General features: G+C 36.8%; 4 protein-coding genes across 5 annotated transcripts in view; 2 read left to right on the plus strand and 2 right to left on the minus strand.

The window, feature by feature from the left end:
* The first annotated feature begins 366 nt into the window (after positions 1 to 366).
* Positions 367 to 9,304, plus strand: LOC111335264 (guanine deaminase). Its single transcript, XM_088730010.1, has 15 exons — positions 367 to 588; positions 1,114 to 1,205; positions 1,554 to 1,725; positions 2,319 to 2,406; positions 2,865 to 2,964; positions 3,601 to 3,628; positions 3,890 to 3,997; positions 4,365 to 4,478; positions 4,871 to 4,968; positions 5,420 to 5,487; positions 5,935 to 6,084; positions 6,250 to 6,284; positions 7,340 to 7,423; positions 7,935 to 7,962; positions 8,393 to 9,304. The coding sequence occupies exons 1-15, from the start codon at positions 433 to 435 to the stop codon at positions 8,512 to 8,514; spliced, it is 1,443 nt and encodes a 480-aa protein (XP_088586136.1). The 5' UTR covers positions 367 to 432; the 3' UTR covers positions 8,515 to 9,304.
* A 162-nt stretch (positions 9,305 to 9,466) lies between these two features.
* Positions 9,467 to 11,071, minus strand: LOC111335266 (cyclin-H). Its single transcript, XM_022941139.2, has one exon. The coding sequence runs from the start codon at positions 10,989 to 10,991 to the stop codon at positions 10,101 to 10,103; it is 891 nt and encodes a 296-aa protein (XP_022796874.2). The 5' UTR covers positions 10,992 to 11,071; the 3' UTR covers positions 9,467 to 10,100.
* A 42-nt stretch (positions 11,072 to 11,113) lies between these two features.
* LOC111335291 (RNA 2',3'-cyclic phosphatase ANGEL2) lies at positions 11,114 to 15,472 on the plus strand. 2 transcript variants are annotated; one of them, XM_022941171.2, is made up of 4 exons: positions 11,114 to 11,335; positions 12,563 to 13,002; positions 13,332 to 13,401; positions 13,839 to 15,472. In XM_022941171.2, exons 1-4 carry the CDS (start codon positions 11,170 to 11,172, stop codon positions 15,077 to 15,079), a joined length of 1,917 nt encoding a protein of 638 aa, XP_022796906.2. In that variant the 5' UTR covers positions 11,114 to 11,169; the 3' UTR covers positions 15,080 to 15,472. The 2 variants fall into 2 exon arrangements, with proteins under 2 accessions (XP_022796906.2, XP_022796907.2); XM_022941172.2 differs by lacking the exon at positions 11,114 to 11,335 and adding an exon at positions 11,365 to 11,840.
* A 956-nt stretch (positions 15,473 to 16,428) lies between these two features.
* LOC111335269 (uncharacterized) overlaps positions 16,429 to 19,368 on the minus strand; it is a 36,948-nt gene continuing 34,008 nt past the window's right edge. Inside the window, exon 28 of the mRNA XM_088730061.1 lies at positions 16,429 to 18,930. Within this exon, the coding sequence (XP_088586187.1) occupies positions 18,856 to 18,930 (75 nt within the window). The 3' untranslated portion in view covers positions 16,429 to 18,855. The remainder of the gene's footprint in view (positions 18,931 to 19,368) is intronic.

Consider the following 19,368-nt stretch of genomic DNA (forward strand, 5'->3'; position numbering starts at 1 on the left):
TAAATGCATTGTCAGGAGCCCTAATGGGCTCCGGCATTGTTAAAAAAAAATTCAGCATTTGGCTAACACATATTAACAAGGGGGGCATTGGGGTTTGCCGTTTTGCGTTTCTTAATCGTAAAGAAGCGCCCGAGAATGTGCTTGATGAAAAAAAAAAAAAAAAATGTCCTCTCAATTTCAACAACAACGACAACAACGACAACAACAACGACAACAACAACAACACAAAAAAGTCACAGTATGGTTGCCCTGTGGTTCCATTACAGAACGATTGTTCCGATTGTTCCCGCCATTTTTGCAGAATGCGTGACTAGCCTGGGACCAAACACGAGCTCGCTCGGGCAACCTGAATGGGTTGGAGACTGAACCATTTCTCCTCTCTTGCATGGATTGCAACGTTTAATCCCAGGTGAGAAGAAAACTTCTTCGCAAATGGAGAAGTCAATTCACCTGCAATCCAATATGGCGGACAAATACCAGTTTAAAAAATGTTCATATGTTTTTCGTGGAAATTTCGTCCACTCCACCTCTAAAAATGCGTTGGAAATATTACCAGATAAAATTTGCGGAATCAATCGATCCGGAAAGGTCAGTAAGCTGGCTTCTTGTTTTATTAGAATATAGTACGTCAGGGTAGTTGTGAATTTGAGGCACAGGACATGTATCCGATCCCCCGGCTAAGAAATGAAAAGGGGTAAGTTTATAAAGAAACTGTGGTGCAGCGTCAGTGAAAATGGGGGGGGGGGGGGGGGAGAGGGTGTATTACAAGAAAATTGATTTCTGGCTTTTCAAGCTTTAATAGCTTTTCATCAGAGAGGTTATTTAATGCTTAAAACATCAGCTCTGACACCTCTATCCCTCAACAACCCTTAGCTAGAGTTGTGGATGTCTGCTGAATGCATTTGAGTGCAACTCCTTTGATTTGCACTTATAGTCATTGTATTCATAAGACCTATAGTACATAGCCTTTGGAGAGGAGAGAGTTCCTGTATAATACAGGATTTGGTGCTCTACTGTTATGTTCCATAGTTAGTGGTATCGGTCCCCCCCCCCCTCCCCACACACACAAACCATCCCTCAAGTCTATCTCAACTGTATTTTGCTTGGCTCCAGATTTTGTTCATAGAAAATGGTGAATCAAATCAAAGCTTGTTGGAAATGCAATACGGATTCACTTCAAAGGATATTATCTTGTTAAAGCCAAGGTATAGCCCAGCTATTAAGTACCTATAATTCTGATAGACTCTTATCTATGGGTATATTATTTAATTTCCTGAATAAATTAATGAAAATAAGTAATTTTGAATAGAAATTGGTATAATAATATAGAGTGATAAGAGATGTTGAAAAATTGATATTTTTTTGTTAGTAATCAAATTGAATTCAGTTTGCATTTGGGCAAAGGGTATCAGATGGTTACATGAATAACCACCAGAAAGGCATGATCCCTGCTTCTGTCAACACTTCAATGCAAATTCAAGTGTAACATGTATTGTTAGTTGTTATTAGTTCTCATTTTCTTACACATTTATTTCATCTCTTTATAAACTAAGGCAGTTTATCATGCCAGGACTGATTGACACACATATTCACGCACCACAGTACAGCTTCACTGGTACTGGTTATGACTGTCATGTTGTTGAATGGCTGGATAAGTACACTTTCCCAACTGAGGCCAAATTTGAAGATACAAACCTTGCACTCAATGTGTACAAGAAATTGGTGGTAATTAGTATTTCATAAAATGACAATATTACATTAACTTTTTTATTTAACCATTTAACCCTAGCATCCAATTTCTCCAAACAATATCACCCCCCTGGTCATGAGAATAAAGTAAATGATCACCCATTAAAAAAGCTCTTGATTGTTTAACAAATTTTCCTTGTAAGCACCTTTAGGACATGTTTAGAGGACAGTACGGAGAATATGCATACTGATCATAGGGTTCATCTAAAAGAAAACCATTTTCAGAGAATAATGACTAGTATTTAACATACAGATTCCATGTTAATTGCCATGCAACCATGGCATGAACCATGGACCATGGTTGATGGCAATCTATGTTACACTCTAGCTGAGTACTATCACTGAATCAGAGTAGGGGTTCTTACTTCAATTAGTATGCTTACTCAATAGGGGCATTGATTAGCATACCAGAGGAGATAGGAGCACTTATTAACTAAGAACGAATTTGATGGAGGCGCTTATTATTATTAGGGGGTACTGTATCAAATTATTACTGTAACAGTATGATAATTGGATGATGATTATGTTTTTCACATTTGAGTTAATCTAACAGTCATGTATCTTTGAAGAGGAGGTTGCTCATGAATGGTACAACGACAGCATCCTATTTTGCCACCTTACATTACAATGCTACAGTGGTTCTTTGTGATGTTATTGGTGAGTTACTCCTTTAGTTTACCAATTAAGCTGTAGAAACTTTATTATTTTTGCAAATTTTAGCTGTAAATAGTAGTTTTTTGTACGCCCTTGGATTCCCTTCTGATCAAAGAGGAATTATCTGATGATTTAAGCCGCACATGCAGACAGCAATATAGACAATACCATCAGACTTCCTCGACTAACATTTGGAGGTGAAGTTCTTTGTTTGGTTGCCAGAGGTAATTGTTTCCTTGCTTGAATACTTAAATAATTAATTAGACATGTTTAATTTAGCAGTTTGCTAATTCAGGATCTTGTCTGTTAGAATATCAGAGTGTTGGCTGAATCCCCATGGTGTTTTATTGGATCAGCTTGGTTGTTAGAATTATTGATTATGTACACCTATTTTTTTTTTCAATTTTAATTTACATTTCAAGATCTGATAACTTAGGAAATTAAACCATTTTATTCCACAGTGGAGCTGGGTCAGCGGGCATATGTTGGCATCACTGATGTTGATTGTTCCCATCATGAACACAGGAAAACAACAGAGTGCTGTGCCAAAGAAACAGAGAGGTACATTTGTGACAAGTGTGCATTTATAATGAAATTATGACACATGGAATTAACTTTAGGTCAAGGTTAATGTTTTAAATATAAGTTTCTCAGCTAGAAAGGGAAGCAGAAAACAGTTAGGACTAAGTTTTTTTACTAAGAAGGGAGATGGACACAGTTACTTGTGGTTACTGCAGGGGGGGGGGGTGGGGCTCAAGACACGTAACCCTCAAGTGTTTGCATCCATCCCATCCATGCGGGGTGCTGAGATCAAGAAGGGTTTCTTAGAGGTTCAAGGAAATATCATCATCCACCACCCCAAGAGCCTCAAATTCGGATAGGAATAAGAAATCTGACCCCCCTCCTCAGTCCCTCCCCCCCCCCAAAAAAAAAAATTTCATCATTTCATGTTAAAAAGTGCACTATAAATTAATAAATTATTATTATTAAATTCAATAAAAAGATAAAAAATGAATGAACTAGAGTGAGGAGGTTAAATTCTAAGTTGACGCATTTAAACATTCTTGAGGATATGTTAACTTTTGCTGTGTTGTAGAATTTTAGTGAATCAATTTAATAGTGGACTTGTAAACAAATTTGTATTATTTTTTTTGTTTAATTTAATGTGTTGTAAAAATGTGTCTTTATATTTAACAGGTTCATCAAACATGTGATTGAAATGAATGTAAGTAGAATGTTAGGAAGTTGAATTTTCCTGCATTATTTTTACCCATGCACAGACCTACCGATCGTAGTGGTGTGCAGGACCTTTTTCATGTTCAAAGTTAACATAGAAGTTCATTGCCAACAAGTTCTCCAGTAGTAGCTAGAGTACCAGACTGCAGAATCAAAAGATCTGTGACTCTTTTTCTTGCTGTGAGCAACTCATTTTTCTATTTGTCCCATGTGTATTCATGCATGCATGTCTGATTTATTTCTTGTGTAGCATCCCCTTGTAACACCTGTTCTGACTGCCAGAGGAATTGCACATTGTACTAAATCACTCTTGACAATTCATGGAGAATTGGCCAAAAAATACAGTGTCCCAATTCAGGTTAGTAAAGGAGCAGTGACCTCTTGAGCTGCACATTTGAATTTATGTGATAAACTTGTTTTATCTGATCAGTTTATTTATTCATAAATATAGGCTTGATTGTGGTAAGTATAGAAATAGCATGCTTTTGGATGGCTTGGTGGTCTTGAGTTAGAATAGTAGGCCATGACTTATACAGGAAACTGGTTTGCTTCTTTCAAGTTGGAATTGTACTCTTGCTTTGTTTTATTTAATTAAGAATTTATGTCACTGGTTACTCAGTCCCACTAGCCTCTTTTCTATAAAACACCTTTGAGGGTAAACATGTTTTTCAATGATGGTTTGACTTATGAATTAATCTCCTACTTGCTATTTACAAAAATTCCAGGGACACCTGCGTGAAATCAAAGACGAGCTGGCTAGTTGGAACTTTGCTTCTGAATTTTCTCAAACATCAAATTTGGCAAAAGTGCATGAGGAATGTGGGCTCTTAACAGACAAGGTAAATCTGCTTATTTTAAGGAAGCTGTATGCCTTGAAATGTTTCATTCTGAAGTGCTGTTTGTAGTGAAAGCACAATCAATGTCAGTGATGAATTTGACTCTGAAGTGATAATTTTTTTATTAATTTTTGATTTTTTAAATCCCCTTTGCAAACATTAATGAAGGAGTGAGGGTATTACTGGATGATGTCCACATTAAAGCCACAGGAGACATTAAAAAGAAAAACAAAACAAAATAAAAAGACAAAGAACTTGCACTTGAAGTGACAAAAGGTTTTTATACTTAAAGCGAATTAATGAAATTTAACATACCAGTAAATTGATTTATGTCTAGGTCAGATCTATGTTTTATTGTAGGACCAAATGAATTGTGTGTTTTCCTTTAACCACAGGCCTACTATGCACACTGTATTTATGTTACTGAGGAAGAGATTGACCTGATGTTATCACACGGCACTGGGGTTGCACACTGTCCTATTTCAAATTTTGAGTAAGAATGTCCGCTAAACTCTTCTGTTGTATATCAGTCTCATATCAGACTGCTCCTTACAAAAAAAAGTTACCGCTGGATGAGAAATCTGATGAGCAAATCTCTAAATAATACCACCCCTAGCACAAATGACATTGGCTTACCTGTCTCAGATTACCAAGTCATGGAAGATCTTATACATAGCATAGACATAAAAAGCACATATGCCATCTTTCTTGGAAATTGGTTTGTCATATGGCTTGGTTATTATAAATTGTTTGTATGTAATAGTTCCCTGAATAATTAATTATTGAGGAGATTTTTGGCTGAGTCTGTGAGGCCCTATCATATATAATTATGGTAAAAAAAAAACAACAACATTGTGTTGTTAGAAAATAAATGAAAAATAATATAATTTTGGCTTTTTCACTGCTGTTCTGGACTGAAAATTTTATTCTGCCCTTAACTTAAGTTTGAAAAGTGGTGTTGCTGATATAAGACATCTGCTGGATCAAAAGTTAAAAGTTGGTCTTGGAACAGGTAATACAGTCAAGCTTTCTGAGACAATGATGTCTGTCAATTTTGCATGTACACTAGCCGTAACACTGAAGTTTAAATTCATCTGCACTTAAGAGGCATGTGAGATCGTTGGTGTCCCTGTGTAGTACAGGTGATCTTTATCATTGTAACTGTTTGATTTGAAGTCATTTTCTTAATCAAAATCTAATTGAATCAAGTTGTCAGTGGTAGAATCATTACTAAATAAACTGTTTTTCTTTAATTTTGCAAACAGTGAACTGAAAACAACTTATTGTCAGTGTTGAATAGTATTCACTAAGCTAATCAGTCCTCCAAGTGGTTATACTGCTGTGAGTAAACTGGGAACTAATATGCAATTTAGTCTTGGGAGGCTCCTATTTTAATCTTGATATTTATTGGTAGGAGTTTTAACATTTCCTCTTCTCTGTTTCTCAATGGCACCAACAGATGTTTCAGGAGGACATTCTCCATCAATGCTTGATGTCATTCGTCAGTGTATAACTGCCTCCAATGTTGTTGCCTTCAGCAAGCCTGAATCTTACAGATCTCTGTCATATAAGGATGCCTTTAGACTGGCCACTTTAGGGGGCAGTGAGGGTGAGAGTGATGTCAAAACCTTTCAATTAGCATAAAGTTAATATATTTTTTTCTTAGACTTACATTCTTAATAGCTATCTTTAGTCAAGTCCATTTGATTATTTGAACCGAACACTGTGAATTGGAGTCTGATTGCTAATTATTAATTGACTGCTGACTTTTCAGTTTTAGGATTAAGTGACAAAATTGGCAACTTTGAGGTAAGCCAAGTGAAGGTACAAGGTATTTTCTTTAGCAGCTATGTCACTGATGATCTAATTTAGCATACTAATAGTGCTGTTGCAAGAAAATTTTAATGATATTTAATGATGATGGTATTTCCTGGAATGGATAAGCATCTCAACACAGGATTTATGTTTTTTGACATTTTTAATGAATTTAATGAAAAATTATGTCTGGTAATCAAAGTGCCACTATGACGAAAATTGGTTTTGACATTTTTTAGCACCAATCAAGTTAATATGGTTAGAATTGTACTACGCAATAGTTTTTAGGTCGATGGAAGCGAAATACGCCTTGATATATCTGGCCGAAATTCACGAAAAACCCGTCCGCCATTACTCAGCTCGCAACCGAGAGCCAGCGACTGAACTGAAAAGCGGTTTTATGCATGAGTTGGCCTGTGATGTCATATGCGCACTTTCACATTGTGCTTCGTGTGTTGTGAGAGATTCCACAGTGGAAATTCTAGGCGTTTTATAAGATGTATTCTTCCTCGAATTCTTCTTCCAAATGGCATACAAATTTAGCCACGTTTTTTAGGTCGAGCTGTGTATATGACGTCTCTTCCGAAAGGCTCCAACTAGTGCCAACTCTTTTTGTCACACTCGGCCATTTTTGAATTGAGTAATGGCGGGCAACCAAAAACGAAAAACAAGGTTGAAATAATCATACTTCCCGTGAGAATTTTGCGATTAAACTTGGCATGGTAAGTGTTTCTTACTTCTAGCTTCCAGAAGTGAAAAGAAAAGGCAATGCAAAATTTTGATCATAGTGGCACTTTAAGAAAAATGCAACTAGATTTGGGTAATGAAACATACAGTAGATATGTTTTTCTTGTACATTCTTTTTTACCTCCATTTTGTTTTGATGTTTTACATTTAAGTTATTTATCAGGACAATATTTGTTGATAGTCAGGTCAGTTATGTTCCACTGGCCTGTGATTTCAATGGATTACCTGTCTGAACCCACATTTATTTTCTACACTGTCATTGCTAATTTACATCGTTATGTTTCCAAATTTTTTCCAACAAGGTTGGCAAAGAATTTGATGCATTGCTCATTGACCCTGATGCTGAGGACTCACCCTTTGATTGTTTTGACAATGACACCTTAGAGGTAGGCATGGCCAGTGGAAATTTTGAATTTATACCGACAATAAACAACATGCAGTTTTCCTGATTCCAGTCATTCTACAGTCAAGATCATTTGACTGATATCAAATTCTTAGACCCAACCCCTTGGTGGTTTTTGTACTGTTTGCTTCAAAGAGAGACTTCAAAAGAATGCTAAGCTACTTAAAAAATGAAAATTGTGTTAACCTAGCAATTATCATATCTGAAAAAAAAAAAAAATACAATGCAATTTTTTTAAGATCAGTGGCAGAGCTCCAAGATAGTTTAACTTGTTTTAAAAGACTCACCATGTGGCAACCTAGCACCATAAAAGGGTTAATTGCCAGCTGAAATAAAGAAAAAGGAAAAGAATGAAGAGAAAGTATAATTGGTAAAGTAATGGCAAAGTAATGTAGCATGTTTCATTAAGACTATTACATTTCAGACTTTAAAAGATAGTATAGTGTAATCAGTATTGTTTATAGTAATGTATTTCTTTTTCTTTTTTAAAAAAGGATGTGATTCAGAAGTTTTTGATGCTTGGTAAGTCCTAAGTTAGATTTGACAATTATTACTGATTGAGTTTAATCAACACAATTTCACACAATTGGAAAAAAAGTTGTTATGTGAAATACTAATCTGATTGAACTACAGTCTTCCAAAAGAACAATAAGGTCTATCCCTTTGTTTTCTTGGTTGTCAATGTGAGTTCATTACAGTTTATGTTGTCAATGCTTTTTCACTTTAAATTGTCATTTCCAGTAATCTATTTTTATTCCATTAACTTGCTTATCACTCACTCTGCTTAATTTTTGGTTCAACATTCAATTTGATTACTACCACACATTTTCCTAAATCTGTGTTGATGGCACACGCTGTATGAAGCTGACACTCTAGAGTCTACAATGTCTAATCAATCTTTATGTCTTACCTCTCACTATTTATCCTTTGCTATTAAATGCCATTTGGACAGGTGATGATAGAAACATTCTCCAAGTGTATGTGGCTGGGCGACCAGTAGCTGGAAGGACTCTTGTCTCTTCATACTTCTCTTCCAAAAGGAAACAAGGATTAGATATCGAGTTTACTTCTTGAACAATGCAGATACGATTCAATATCAGGGCCCAGTTGTTCGAAGGCCGATTAGCGCTAACCCAGGGTTAAATTTTAATCCAGGTTTCTATATTTCTCTGTTCAAAAGCCGTTTTGGGATAATTTTCCCAATTCTTTTAAGAGAATTCAATCATCAAATTGTAGACAAATGGAATTAAACTGAATTTTCTTCTAAAGCTTTCAGATCTGAAATCAAATTTCACACTAACCCTAGGTTATCTTAACCCACCTTTGAACAACTCGGCCCAGATCTATTACAACTATATCATACCCTAACCTAAAAAAATGCTTTAGTTATATTTTAAAATATCTATTCAGTGACACATATTTATACAAATTTATCCAGCCTCCAAGTCATGGTTGTGTTAAACATGCTTACTTAGAATAAATTATATTTTTATGATATAGTGTTTAATAGGCAGAGTAAAGTATATTATATTCACTGACATAAAACTAATGTGTAGTTTTGAGTGAATCATCATGTTGTTAGTGTTAATGAACTAGAGTTTAAATAATGTTATAGTGTTAATGAATTAGGGTTTAAATAATAGGAACCATCACTAGGTGCAATATTACGTAAGATGCATGACATGAGAGGTCCCTGAGTGTAAACCTAAATAGCTAAGTTGCATGCATGTTGAGGGTATATTGTAACTGTAGTTTAGGTAGTGATTATTAAAGTTCGGTCAGCCATTTTAACCAAGGATTGGCGTCACTTTTCTGCATTAAGACACAACACCTGTCAGTTATATATAATAAACCAGCACAGGCAGTTTGTGTTTCTCTGTTTTTTCTACCTTTGTGTTTTTCAAAATGAACCCATATAGTAAGGGGCATCTGCATATGGTGAGGAAGGGACATACTTTGGATTTGTACTGACTGACAGGTTAATTTTTCTTGAAACTGAGCCAATAGGATGCACAACTGAAACCAATTGCCACTCAGTAACTTGTATTTTCCACATGCCCCAGGCAGATTGCTTGTTTCTGTTTTAAGCTCACATTTGGCTACCTACCATTTCATTTAAAAACTGCTCAATGAAAATCACTGAGAGATGCTCACTATCAGCTTGATTTTACTGTGTTATGTGGTAGTCTATCTTAATGAAACCTATTCATTAAAGTAACTCTAGGGTTCTTATGCAAAAAAAAAAAGAAATCTTTTAGGGATTCTGTATCTTAACATTCAATGGTAAGGTGAAGTAGAAACCAATGAAACTGAATGAAGGTGGAGAGAGGCATGGTGAGAGAAAATTTTTCCCCAAAAACCCAAGATAGTGACTCAACTGGGATGCAAACTCTGACCTTTAGATATAGGCACCAGGATACAAACCACTTGGCACCCATGTCTCCCCATCAGATCTAAAGGTAAAGCCTTAAAAATTACTTAAAAGAAAGAGGACTGTACCTTAGCTTTTACTTAATTGTCCTTTGCGTTCAAAACAAATTACTAGCACTTCTAATAAGGTACTTTTAGTAAGTCAAACAGTAATTGTAACTTTGTTCCTTTCCAAAGTGGACATTTTATTTTACAAGTTTCTAATTTCTTGTCTGAGCCACTAGGTTCCACTAGTCATCAATATCCATTGATTTCTCCCTTTCTGCTTTCTTTTTCTTAAACAGTTTGTTATCAGGGTTGTTTTCAGGATTTCTGCAAGATTTTAGCTTCTGCTCTAAACTTTTTGTCTCTTCTTTGCTCACTGTAAATTTCTGGACCGTCACCAGACTTACTATGATCTCAATCTGGCGAAGAAGAACTTGATGTTGTTCACCCAGATTTGCACTTATGTAAGCGCTTATATGTTCACGAGATACACTAAACAGTGCCGCTAAAGCAATTTGTGATGGCGGGTAAAGTAAGGAAACATCAGTCAACAAAGCTTTTCTGAGAAATTCAGCTACTAACGGACGCCATTTCTCAGGATCTGACCTTAAGCACCTGGTTTTAAAATCGATGATAAAGCCTTCGAGAGGTCTGTACGGATTGTGAACTGTCAAATGGAAGTCAAGACGTTGCATAAGTAGTAACTCGTTAGCAAGAATAAAGTCTATAGTCTTTGCCCTCCGATCCGCTGGTAGGATTTCTACAAATCTATCCACAGACAAATTGTGCTCCTCGACTTTGCAAGCCATGTACAAACAGACTAAGAACATTTCTTTAGGAGGGTGATCCATAACTGATGTTTTTAAATAAAACCGCTTCAAGTAAGCCACAGCTGTTGCTGTCACAGCACTTGGCACAGGAGGTTGAAACTTTTCACTGACTTCAATCAAAACACTTTGGTAGTATTCGACCAACTTCATTCCTTCTTCGACAGTCAAAAAGTCGACATCTTTCTTCGCAGGAAAGCTTTCGCGGAAATGCTCACAGTAAGCGCTGTTTACCTCCTGCCGAGTTTGCCTTAGCTCTTCTTTACTAGAAAAAGTCCAGTGTTTTCGTTGTGTACTTGTGTGAAACATTTTCTGAGGCTTCCTCGGGTATGCACTTCGTGGAAGGCAACCACAAATTCAACACCTCATGTTCCCCTGCGGGCTCTTGAGCGTCACGCGGTTGATACCTAACGACGGGTACGTTACTGTGTAAGCCTCAAGGAACTATAGACAACGAATTCGAATAAAAACGGATGATGACATTGGGATGAAATCTGTGAATTCGTACTTTGCTCGAGCAGCTAAGAAATCCAAATATTCATCTGTAGAGGAAGTACATCAGACTTCTGCTGCGAAACGATTCGGAAAGAAATCTGCCTCGAAAAGTGACGCGATGGAAGCCTTGAGCGGTGCATCATTGGTAGACACGCAAGGTTTGTGCACCTGGTTTTGGAAAGATCTCCTCAAAACTACTGACTATTTATAAACAAAGCCTTAGTCTGTTGTCTGTATTCGCAGTTATTTTCTTCTACTCTGAAACTGCTTTCGTGATGAAGTATGGATTTACACAGAAATCTTGCCTCTCACCTAACATTTGGGTACAGAGAGCTCGAGTGCATGAGTACTCGTAGAATTTATTTTGCATCGCATTAGTCAGAATAGAATCAAGAGAATCATTGAGATCTGCTTTGCATTGTGTCAATCGTAATGTTGGTTTCAACCATTTCCTTTGTATTCGTTGTAAGCGTTGTTGTGTTGATGCATTAGTTACATGTTAGAGTACTGAGGGAAAACCCTCGATTCTTGTGTGCAATGGTCCTTTTGTTGCCTAAGCAAGAGATAGGAATTTCCTTATTATAAGGGCGCTGATATGTGGGCTGTTTTGGGTACTAGTCTAGAAAGCATTGTGTTATCAGTGAAAAGACATGAATCAGTGACGTAAGTAAATTTAATTTTATTTAATACCACTAACAATTTGTGATAATGTGTCAAATTACCCACAAATATACATCGATTTTTAGCAATTCTTAATTGTCAATGTTTACGCATTGGATTATCACGTTATTTGTTTTGGTTTCATTGGCAGGAGTCCTTGTGTTTTCATTCTTGCAAAGAATGCTAATTTACCATGATGTTGACATCAATAATGGAAACCTTTTGAATGAAGAGTGTAGTAGTATTTAAGACAATCAGTGTTATGAACACATGAAAGTGTTGTGTGGGTCAAAACGTCAGTCACCACCACCAACAACAGTTCTTCTCAGGACTACACTCACCTGGATGATCACACTACACTTTCACATGTTACCCGCGGGTTCAAGCCATTTACTGTGTTATGAACACAGTTGAAGGCAATGATGTTATTGCTTACCTTTTGTGGATCAAATTTTGCGCCAGTGGGAAAGTGGTAACAATTGATAGTAACTGATGGAAATTGGTTAATTGAATTGAGAAAACTCATTTGATTTCTTATCACCAAATAAGTCATGCTAATGGTGTCTGCCTCGATAACTTTTTCATCACTGCAGATTATCACTGATCAATTGATATTATCTCAAGTTGGAATCTGCCAATTTTATTTGAATATGAATCAAAGCTTTTTATTTATTAGATCAGGACTTTTTAATGCTTATTCTTAATATTGTGACCTTGTGTTGCAGATTCTGAAGCTAGCAGAGCTGGGAACTTAAATCAACGTGAGACTCCTAACCCAAACAATACAGCCAACTCCATGTATGGCACACCAGTTTATCCATTAACAACAACAGACAAACCAGTACAGTCAAGTCAAGGAGAAGAGAAAAATGCTGTTACTGGTTGTTATCAAGAATATCAAGCTGAAGCAAAGGAACCCATTCATCAGCAGCCTTGCTTCACATCTCCAGATAATCTGGGACGTAGGTGGCACAAGTTGAGAAAAAGATGTTATCATCCACAGAGGAACCAGAACTTCAGTTTTAAAGTAGTTTCTTACAATGTACTGGCTGATGGTTTACTGCATTCAAACAGCCATTTGTACAATGGGTCTGAAGAGTGGCTGAAAGATTGGGACTACAGACGAAGAAATCTTCTGAAAGAATTGCTATATTATAATGCTGATGTAAGTAATAGTAAATTGAAATTTGAGGTGAAGACCTTCAATAAGTTTGTCTGGGAGTCTAGTATTATTTTGTAATCTTGAAACTTATAAATTTCAAATGAGTGATCACCTATGGTTTGACAAAACAACTTCACTGGTGAAGTTGCTTTGTCACTGCTGGTTCAATGTTTTCCTTGTTTCTCACTTGTTTGGCACCAGTCTGAGAGTACACGTATGTTCTTTGCTTGTGGCAAATAAAGAAAAATATGAATTAATTTTAATTATTTAATTTTATATGATTGCCATAAAGTTTAATGTGACAGTCACGTGTCTTGAATGTTAACATGTAGGTTTTGTGCCTTCAAGAAGTTGAAGTCAGTCACTATGAGGACTGGTTTGAACCTAAGCTGAGAGAGAAAGGTAAAATTACATTCACTTATGAGTTCAGACAAGATTAAAAGAGGGCATGACTGACTATCAGCATTGTTCCAGAGGTCTCTCTTTCCATCCTTAGGAGTGATTGAGGGGAAATTTATGAGAGCCTGGGTATAAACTTGTAGCCAAGCCTACAATCTTAAGCTCAGCATGGCACATTGTTGCAGTCAAGATTGTCTCTATAATCTCTCCAGTCAAACCTATATCATGTGTTGCGTGTTTTCAGCAGGCTGTCTTTGTCTTCTCTGTGGTGGGATTATAAAATAATGTAGATTAGGTTGTAATTTTCTTTCATTTTTGAGCTTCATAGAACCTTATACTACCCTTGCCTTTTTGGAGTTCATTTGAAATCCTCGTGGTGGTAACAGATTTTTCTTGGAACCCTAAATTTTAGATTTTAACTTTTTGTTGCCTTTTTTTAGGTTATACTGGGGTGTACAAGCAAAGAAGTGGTGATAAAACAGATGGTTGTGCTACATTTTTTAGGGAATCAATATTTATGCTGGTGAAATCAGAACTTGTCTCCTTCAACAAACCAGGTGTGAAGCTTATGGATCGTCATAATGTAGCTGTAGTGGTTCTTTTGAAACCAAAAGTTCCAGGCCGCTCTTCTCGCAACTCGAAGAACCTAGTGTGCATCTCCAACACTCATTTGCTTTTCAACCCAAAAAGAGGAGACATCAAACTTGCACAACTTGCCTTCTTGTTTTCAGAAATTGAAGAAATAGCAAAAGTTTCCTCTTCTGGTCAAGGAAATCCAGCCTATCATCCCATCATTTGTTGTGGAGATTTCAACAGTACTCCATTTTCACCAATCTATGAGTTTGTTAAGCGAGGATATCTTAAGTACATGGGCATGCATCGTGATAACTTTTCTGGCCAAAGTCATGTGCGCAGGAGTTACCCTCCAAGTCAGAAATTGAGAAGTAATATTATTCCTTGGGAACTTGGAATCACAACATCGTGTACCAAAAGAAATGAGTCAACAGAAATAGAGAGTGTCTCAAGTGTTGATCACGAGAATGATTTGCAACCACCTGGGCTAGAATCTGCATTGTGTGTGTCAGCATCAAACAGTGTGTTACAGTTTGAGAAGAGTGGAAAGTGTTTTCCATCATCTAGAAAGCCTGATGATTGTGCTCACTTGCCAAGAAATCACAGTTTAGGATCTTTCCAGTTAAATCCAGAGCCTAGTTCAAGCACTGAATCTCAGTCAGATGTATGTGGAATATCACTGCCAAATACACAGTCTTCTTCTTCTTCTTTAAAATCCACAAAAAATGAGAATGTTTCACAGGAAGAAGTACAAAGTACGCGACATCTTTCAGCACAAATGGCTGAAAAAAACAAGTACAATGCTACTACAATTCAACGGCATAATTTTTCAAATGTGTTCAGTGTGTACAGGCATCACCCTCGAGGTAGGCAGCCAGAAGTGACAACGTTTCATGATCAAGTCTGTTCTACAGTAGACTATATATTTGTTTCTCCTGGATTGCAACAGAACTGCAAAAGGTGTCACCACCATCATGGACCTCTGCAGATGACTGGGAACCTTGAGTTGCTGTCAGAAAGTGAGATCTTGACTCTTGGTGGCCTCCCAAATAAGTTGATCTCATCTGATCATCTTGCACTGGTTTCTTCATTTTTGTTACATGTTTGAAACACAAAACAACCTTATGTACTGTGGATGATGGAGGAGTTTTTTCTCCACATTTCTGTTAGTATTGATTTGCACAAAGTTGAGGTTTAAGAATGAAATAAAAGAAAATGCTTGGCTTAAATATCAGTGATGATTGTGATGCCATCAGAAGTTCTCTCAAAAAGCTTAGGAAGGAACATGTTTTATCATCCCCAGCATAGTTAGACAATTCTGAAAGATTTTAACAAAGGATAAATGTAATTGTAAACCTCAAGTTTAATTTTCCTGTATAGTTTTTTTCGATATCTTCTTAGGAGAGATGTATTTATGTAAGTGAAAAGGAGCTGTTTTGACTCAGCATTCATTTTATTGAAAGCCGATATCGGTAATTTGATTAAAGTTAAAGTTAGCAAGCCTTTAGTGTGTGAGGTATCTTGGATTAAAATTCTTCTTTCTTCACTTATCGTATCAAACAAATCCTTGTCAATTAGTAATGCCCATTGGGGAATTTTCTACTGTCACACTAAAGAGTAAATCTGTGAATCTGTATGCCAGGAAGTTGATGCTGTGTCGGGTGGTGTGACCTTGGTTCCAGTCCTAGCCTACTCATTGCCCTGTATTAACCAAGGAGTGGGAATGGTTATCAATGTCAAGGAAACTGTTAGCGACTCCAGGGGCAACCTTTCCTAAAACTTTGTGGGTGTTGTTCTCATGTGGTTTCTGATGCGTGATGACACTTTGCAATTGCATTACCAAGTCTCTTATTCAACTTCAATTTGACTTGAGTCTGCAAGCTACAGCGTGAAAGGGTATGCTTCTTCTACTTTTGAATCTGTGCATTCAAAATTATTTCCATCAAGATATCCTGCTGCGTATGCAACATTAAAGCTTGTGAAATAATTCCTTGAATAAGCGCCGCATCTGGATCGCAGCGATGTTTAATTTTCCGCCACAAATGCGGCGCGTTCTTGGGAGCGGCACCTATGACCTTTTCTGTCCAAAGTGCGGCACTCATTTAACGGCGGGGGGAGGCGCTTATTTGGGGCGGCACCTATTCGAGCAAATACGGCACTTTGGAGACACCGTTCTATTCATTGTTTGGCGAAATGATCAAACTCTATTATGTGCAATCTCGTTTCTAAGAGTCCCTGTTCCTAGCACCAGGGTAACGGAGGCTCTGGAGAAGAAATTTCTGAAACGAAAAATGTTTCACCCGTTTTCCAAAGTGGACAGAGAACTTAAGTTGCGTTTTGCGAATTAAAGCACCATCTTGATGGGGCCCTAAGTCGTTGAAATTCTTCCTATCAACATGGTAACCTATAATACACGTAACGAGAAACAACACCGTAACAGATCATGCTAGAATACAAGGGGTTGCACAAAACTATTTTAATTTTCCACTCAATCGAAACTACACTTTACATCCATGTTACTTTTTTCGCTAAATTTACTTTGTGCCAGCACAAACTAACTCTCATAGTCAGCCTATTGTATAAAAATCATATATATTCAATTACAATATACAGTTAATTATATTTCAATTAGCTTTCATTATCAAGGTTGACTCGATCAAGAAACGCGTTACGATAAAAGTAAAGGCAAAAATTTCCTCTGATCTATTTTCCTTCTTTCCTCCTGATATAAAAAGAAACCAAATGGTCTCAAATTCAGAACGACGAACTACTTTTTACCAGTTGCGTCTACACACGTCAACAGGGTCACTTGGGCAAAACTGAACAATTCGATTACAGGAAACGAGAAATAAAGCTTTCTATAAACTCTTGGTCCCTATTGCTTGCTTTGGTCCCAAGCACCTAACTGGCCCAACTGAATTGGATTGGAATCACTGTTCTCTTCCTTTGTTGCGATTGGTTAATTTTGGGTACGTGACCGCTACAACGATAGCAGAACCGCTAAGGCTGACAGCAAACTGAACTAAAATTCGTGCCATTGCTGTAAACATATTTCTATTTTTTTTAAAGAATAATCCATCTTTTAACATATCTGAAAGCGGTCAAATCCACCCATTAGATATTTCCATCACTTCAATAACTCTTTCAATAAAACCTTCGATAATTGTAAATTTATTGCATTTCTATTTGATCTGGAGCACTAGAAAGACGAGCCAAGGCAAGTACTGTCTATTGTCCACGCTGAAACTCCTGAAAACGCTGATGGAAAGGGAAAATGTGACGCTGTTTTCATCGCTATTTTCACTCTTTTTTAACTTGTCTACACCAGCACGAGCAATGGATAGTTTTAAAAACGAAGCGTCACTAAAAGACTCCAGGTTTGAAACCGTCATAAGTGGTCTCCGGTTTTCATCAGCGCTTTAAGGCTGTTAGTGAACGACAAGCGAGAACGCTAACAAATGCGAGTTTTCATAAAGAAAATCCATCAATGTTAATGGGACCTAAAATCTTTAAAACCGAAAGGATAGCTCTGTTAGCGGAAATCAACTTGCACGTCTAAACTCGTTCCTTGGCTGAATCGGTGTACCGCAGAGAGTGCGAGACACTGCCATGACATGATGGTTTTCACCTGAATATGATTGGCTACCTATATCATGTTGCCTGTTTGGATGAGCATGCTGCACGAGCTTTTCACTTGCTAAGGTATCGGCTTTGCGCTACAAATAACTAGAATAACTCTTACTTAGCTTTTTGACAAGTGTTCCAGATCAAGATCAGTTCATAGGTTATACATCGTTCTGTAAGCCTACTTTTGTATTAATTGAAAACCCTCCAAGTTAACAAATATCAATACCTGCTATTAATAAAATAAAAAAATATTTGGATTTCTGTGATGATCAAAGCATCAATAACACAAATCATAAAAATAGAGATAATATGTAATCGGTTTACAATGTCAGAACTAAATTCTGACCAGTAGAGTGCTGCGTCATGTTAGGTTTCAATTACAAAATGAAGTCAAACACAAATAACAAAGTTCCTGGTTGAAAATGTTGGGTGAAAGTGTTCGACACAAGTTGTTAGCGCTTAAATATATAATAATAACCATTCCATCTATATTTTAAGAGATAAATATCAAATCAAAAACATAGAACTCAATAATTATGAGTGTCCTTTTAACGAAAGAAACCTCCCTTATTCACTTCTACAGAAAAATAACTACCAAGATTTTTATCATTATTATCATTATCTCTATCAATGTAATTATTTAATAACCAGTTCTTAACTTATTTCTCTATGATGAAAATCTCAAAATGTTAAACCTTGGTTTAACTTAATACTTTCCTCCCCTCGTTCTTTTCAATTTGTAAACTGTTATCCTTCCCCAATTTTTGTAAGAAAATAATGTATATATGAACTTCATATATTCATTGTAACCAAAATAAATTCAATTTTCCTTTAAATACTATAACAGCAAGTAAAAGTTACGGTTTTGTACAAAACAGTATTGTTCCAAAGTCTTATGTTACGATCTTTCCCTAAATATAACTTGAACTAATAAAAATAAAGCATTGAAAACAGGGGAAGTGTTTCGTACAGCTTATCCTGTTATCACTCCTAGTCCTACAGTTAAATACATTGTAGAAAGCGAAAAAGATATTCAGCGCACGTTGATAGATAAGCAGTGTCGACCTACCAAGCTGAAGTGAGTCGTTCATCGAGGAACGGGCGGGGAGGGGAGGGGGGGGAAACGTCTACACCTGGTCAAGCACGGGTAAGGGAAAAATCTCATCATTCCTTTGACCTCTTCAGTAGAAAACTCTAAATCCCTGATTTTGAAATTGTAAATTAAAATTTCGGAATGGTAACATAAATGACTAATGATCATCTCCTCTGGATGAGGGGCAGTTCTATTACGTCAATACTCGATGTGTCCCTATGTTTGCCTTCTTGCCAGACCTAGAAACACACACAAATATGGAGATATAAAAACAAAAGTATTCTCAACTTCGTTCAATCATATCAAGTGAAAGGAATACCAAAAGTGAACACGAGACAATCAACTCTCTCTTACACAACCAACCTCGGCACAAGAAAAAGTGGTCGCTTAAGGAGGGTGGCCACACTTATCGATTAACTTGAAGTAAATAAACAGTTTACGCGGAGAAACACTTTTGCTACATCAATCCAAAAACTCCAATATACTACTCACTCGTTCATTTGTGCGCTTTCCGATAAGCACGTTTGCACTTCCAAATGCTTATCTAGTTGAACCACCGACCCTAACCCTAAACCTTCTACACTATATTCGGTATCAAGTCTGTTTATGAGCCGAATGGCCCACCAGGCCGGCGCTTAACTCTAGTTTCTGCAGCATTAACCGATTGGGAGAATTTC

The sequence above is a fragment of the Stylophora pistillata genome, chromosome 1 (assembly GCF_964205215.1).
Source record: "Stylophora pistillata chromosome 1, jaStyPist1.2, whole genome shotgun sequence".
In the NCBI taxonomy this organism is placed as follows: domain Eukaryota; kingdom Metazoa; phylum Cnidaria; class Anthozoa; order Scleractinia; family Pocilloporidae; genus Stylophora; species Stylophora pistillata.

Excerpts from the sequence above, each read along its gene's own strand:
- LOC111335264 (XM_088730010.1), top strand. The coding sequence starts at position 433 with ATGGAGAAGTCAATTCACCTGCAATCCAATATGGCGGACAAATACCAG. Across the intron at positions 3,998-4,364 it reads AATACAGTGTCCCAATTCAG|GGACACCTGCGTGAAATCAA; the intron begins GTTAGTAAAGGA and ends CAAAAATTCCAG. Across the intron at positions 7,963-8,392 it reads TCAGAAGTTTTTGATGCTTG|GTGATGATAGAAACATTCTC; the intron begins GTAAGTCCTAAG and ends CCATTTGGACAG.
- LOC111335266 (XM_022941139.2), bottom strand. The coding sequence starts at position 10,991 with ATGTTTCACACAAGTACACAACGAAAACACTGGACTTTTTCTAGTAAA.
- LOC111335291 (XM_022941171.2), top strand. The coding sequence starts at position 11,170 with ATGAAATCTGTGAATTCGTACTTTGCTCGAGCAGCTAAGAAATCCAAA. Across the intron at positions 11,336-12,562 it reads ATCATTGGTAGACACGCAAG|ATTCTGAAGCTAGCAGAGCT; the intron begins GTTTGTGCACCT and ends CTTGTGTTGCAG. Across the intron at positions 13,003-13,331 it reads TGCTATATTATAATGCTGAT|GTTTTGTGCCTTCAAGAAGT; the intron begins GTAAGTAATAGT and ends GTTAACATGTAG.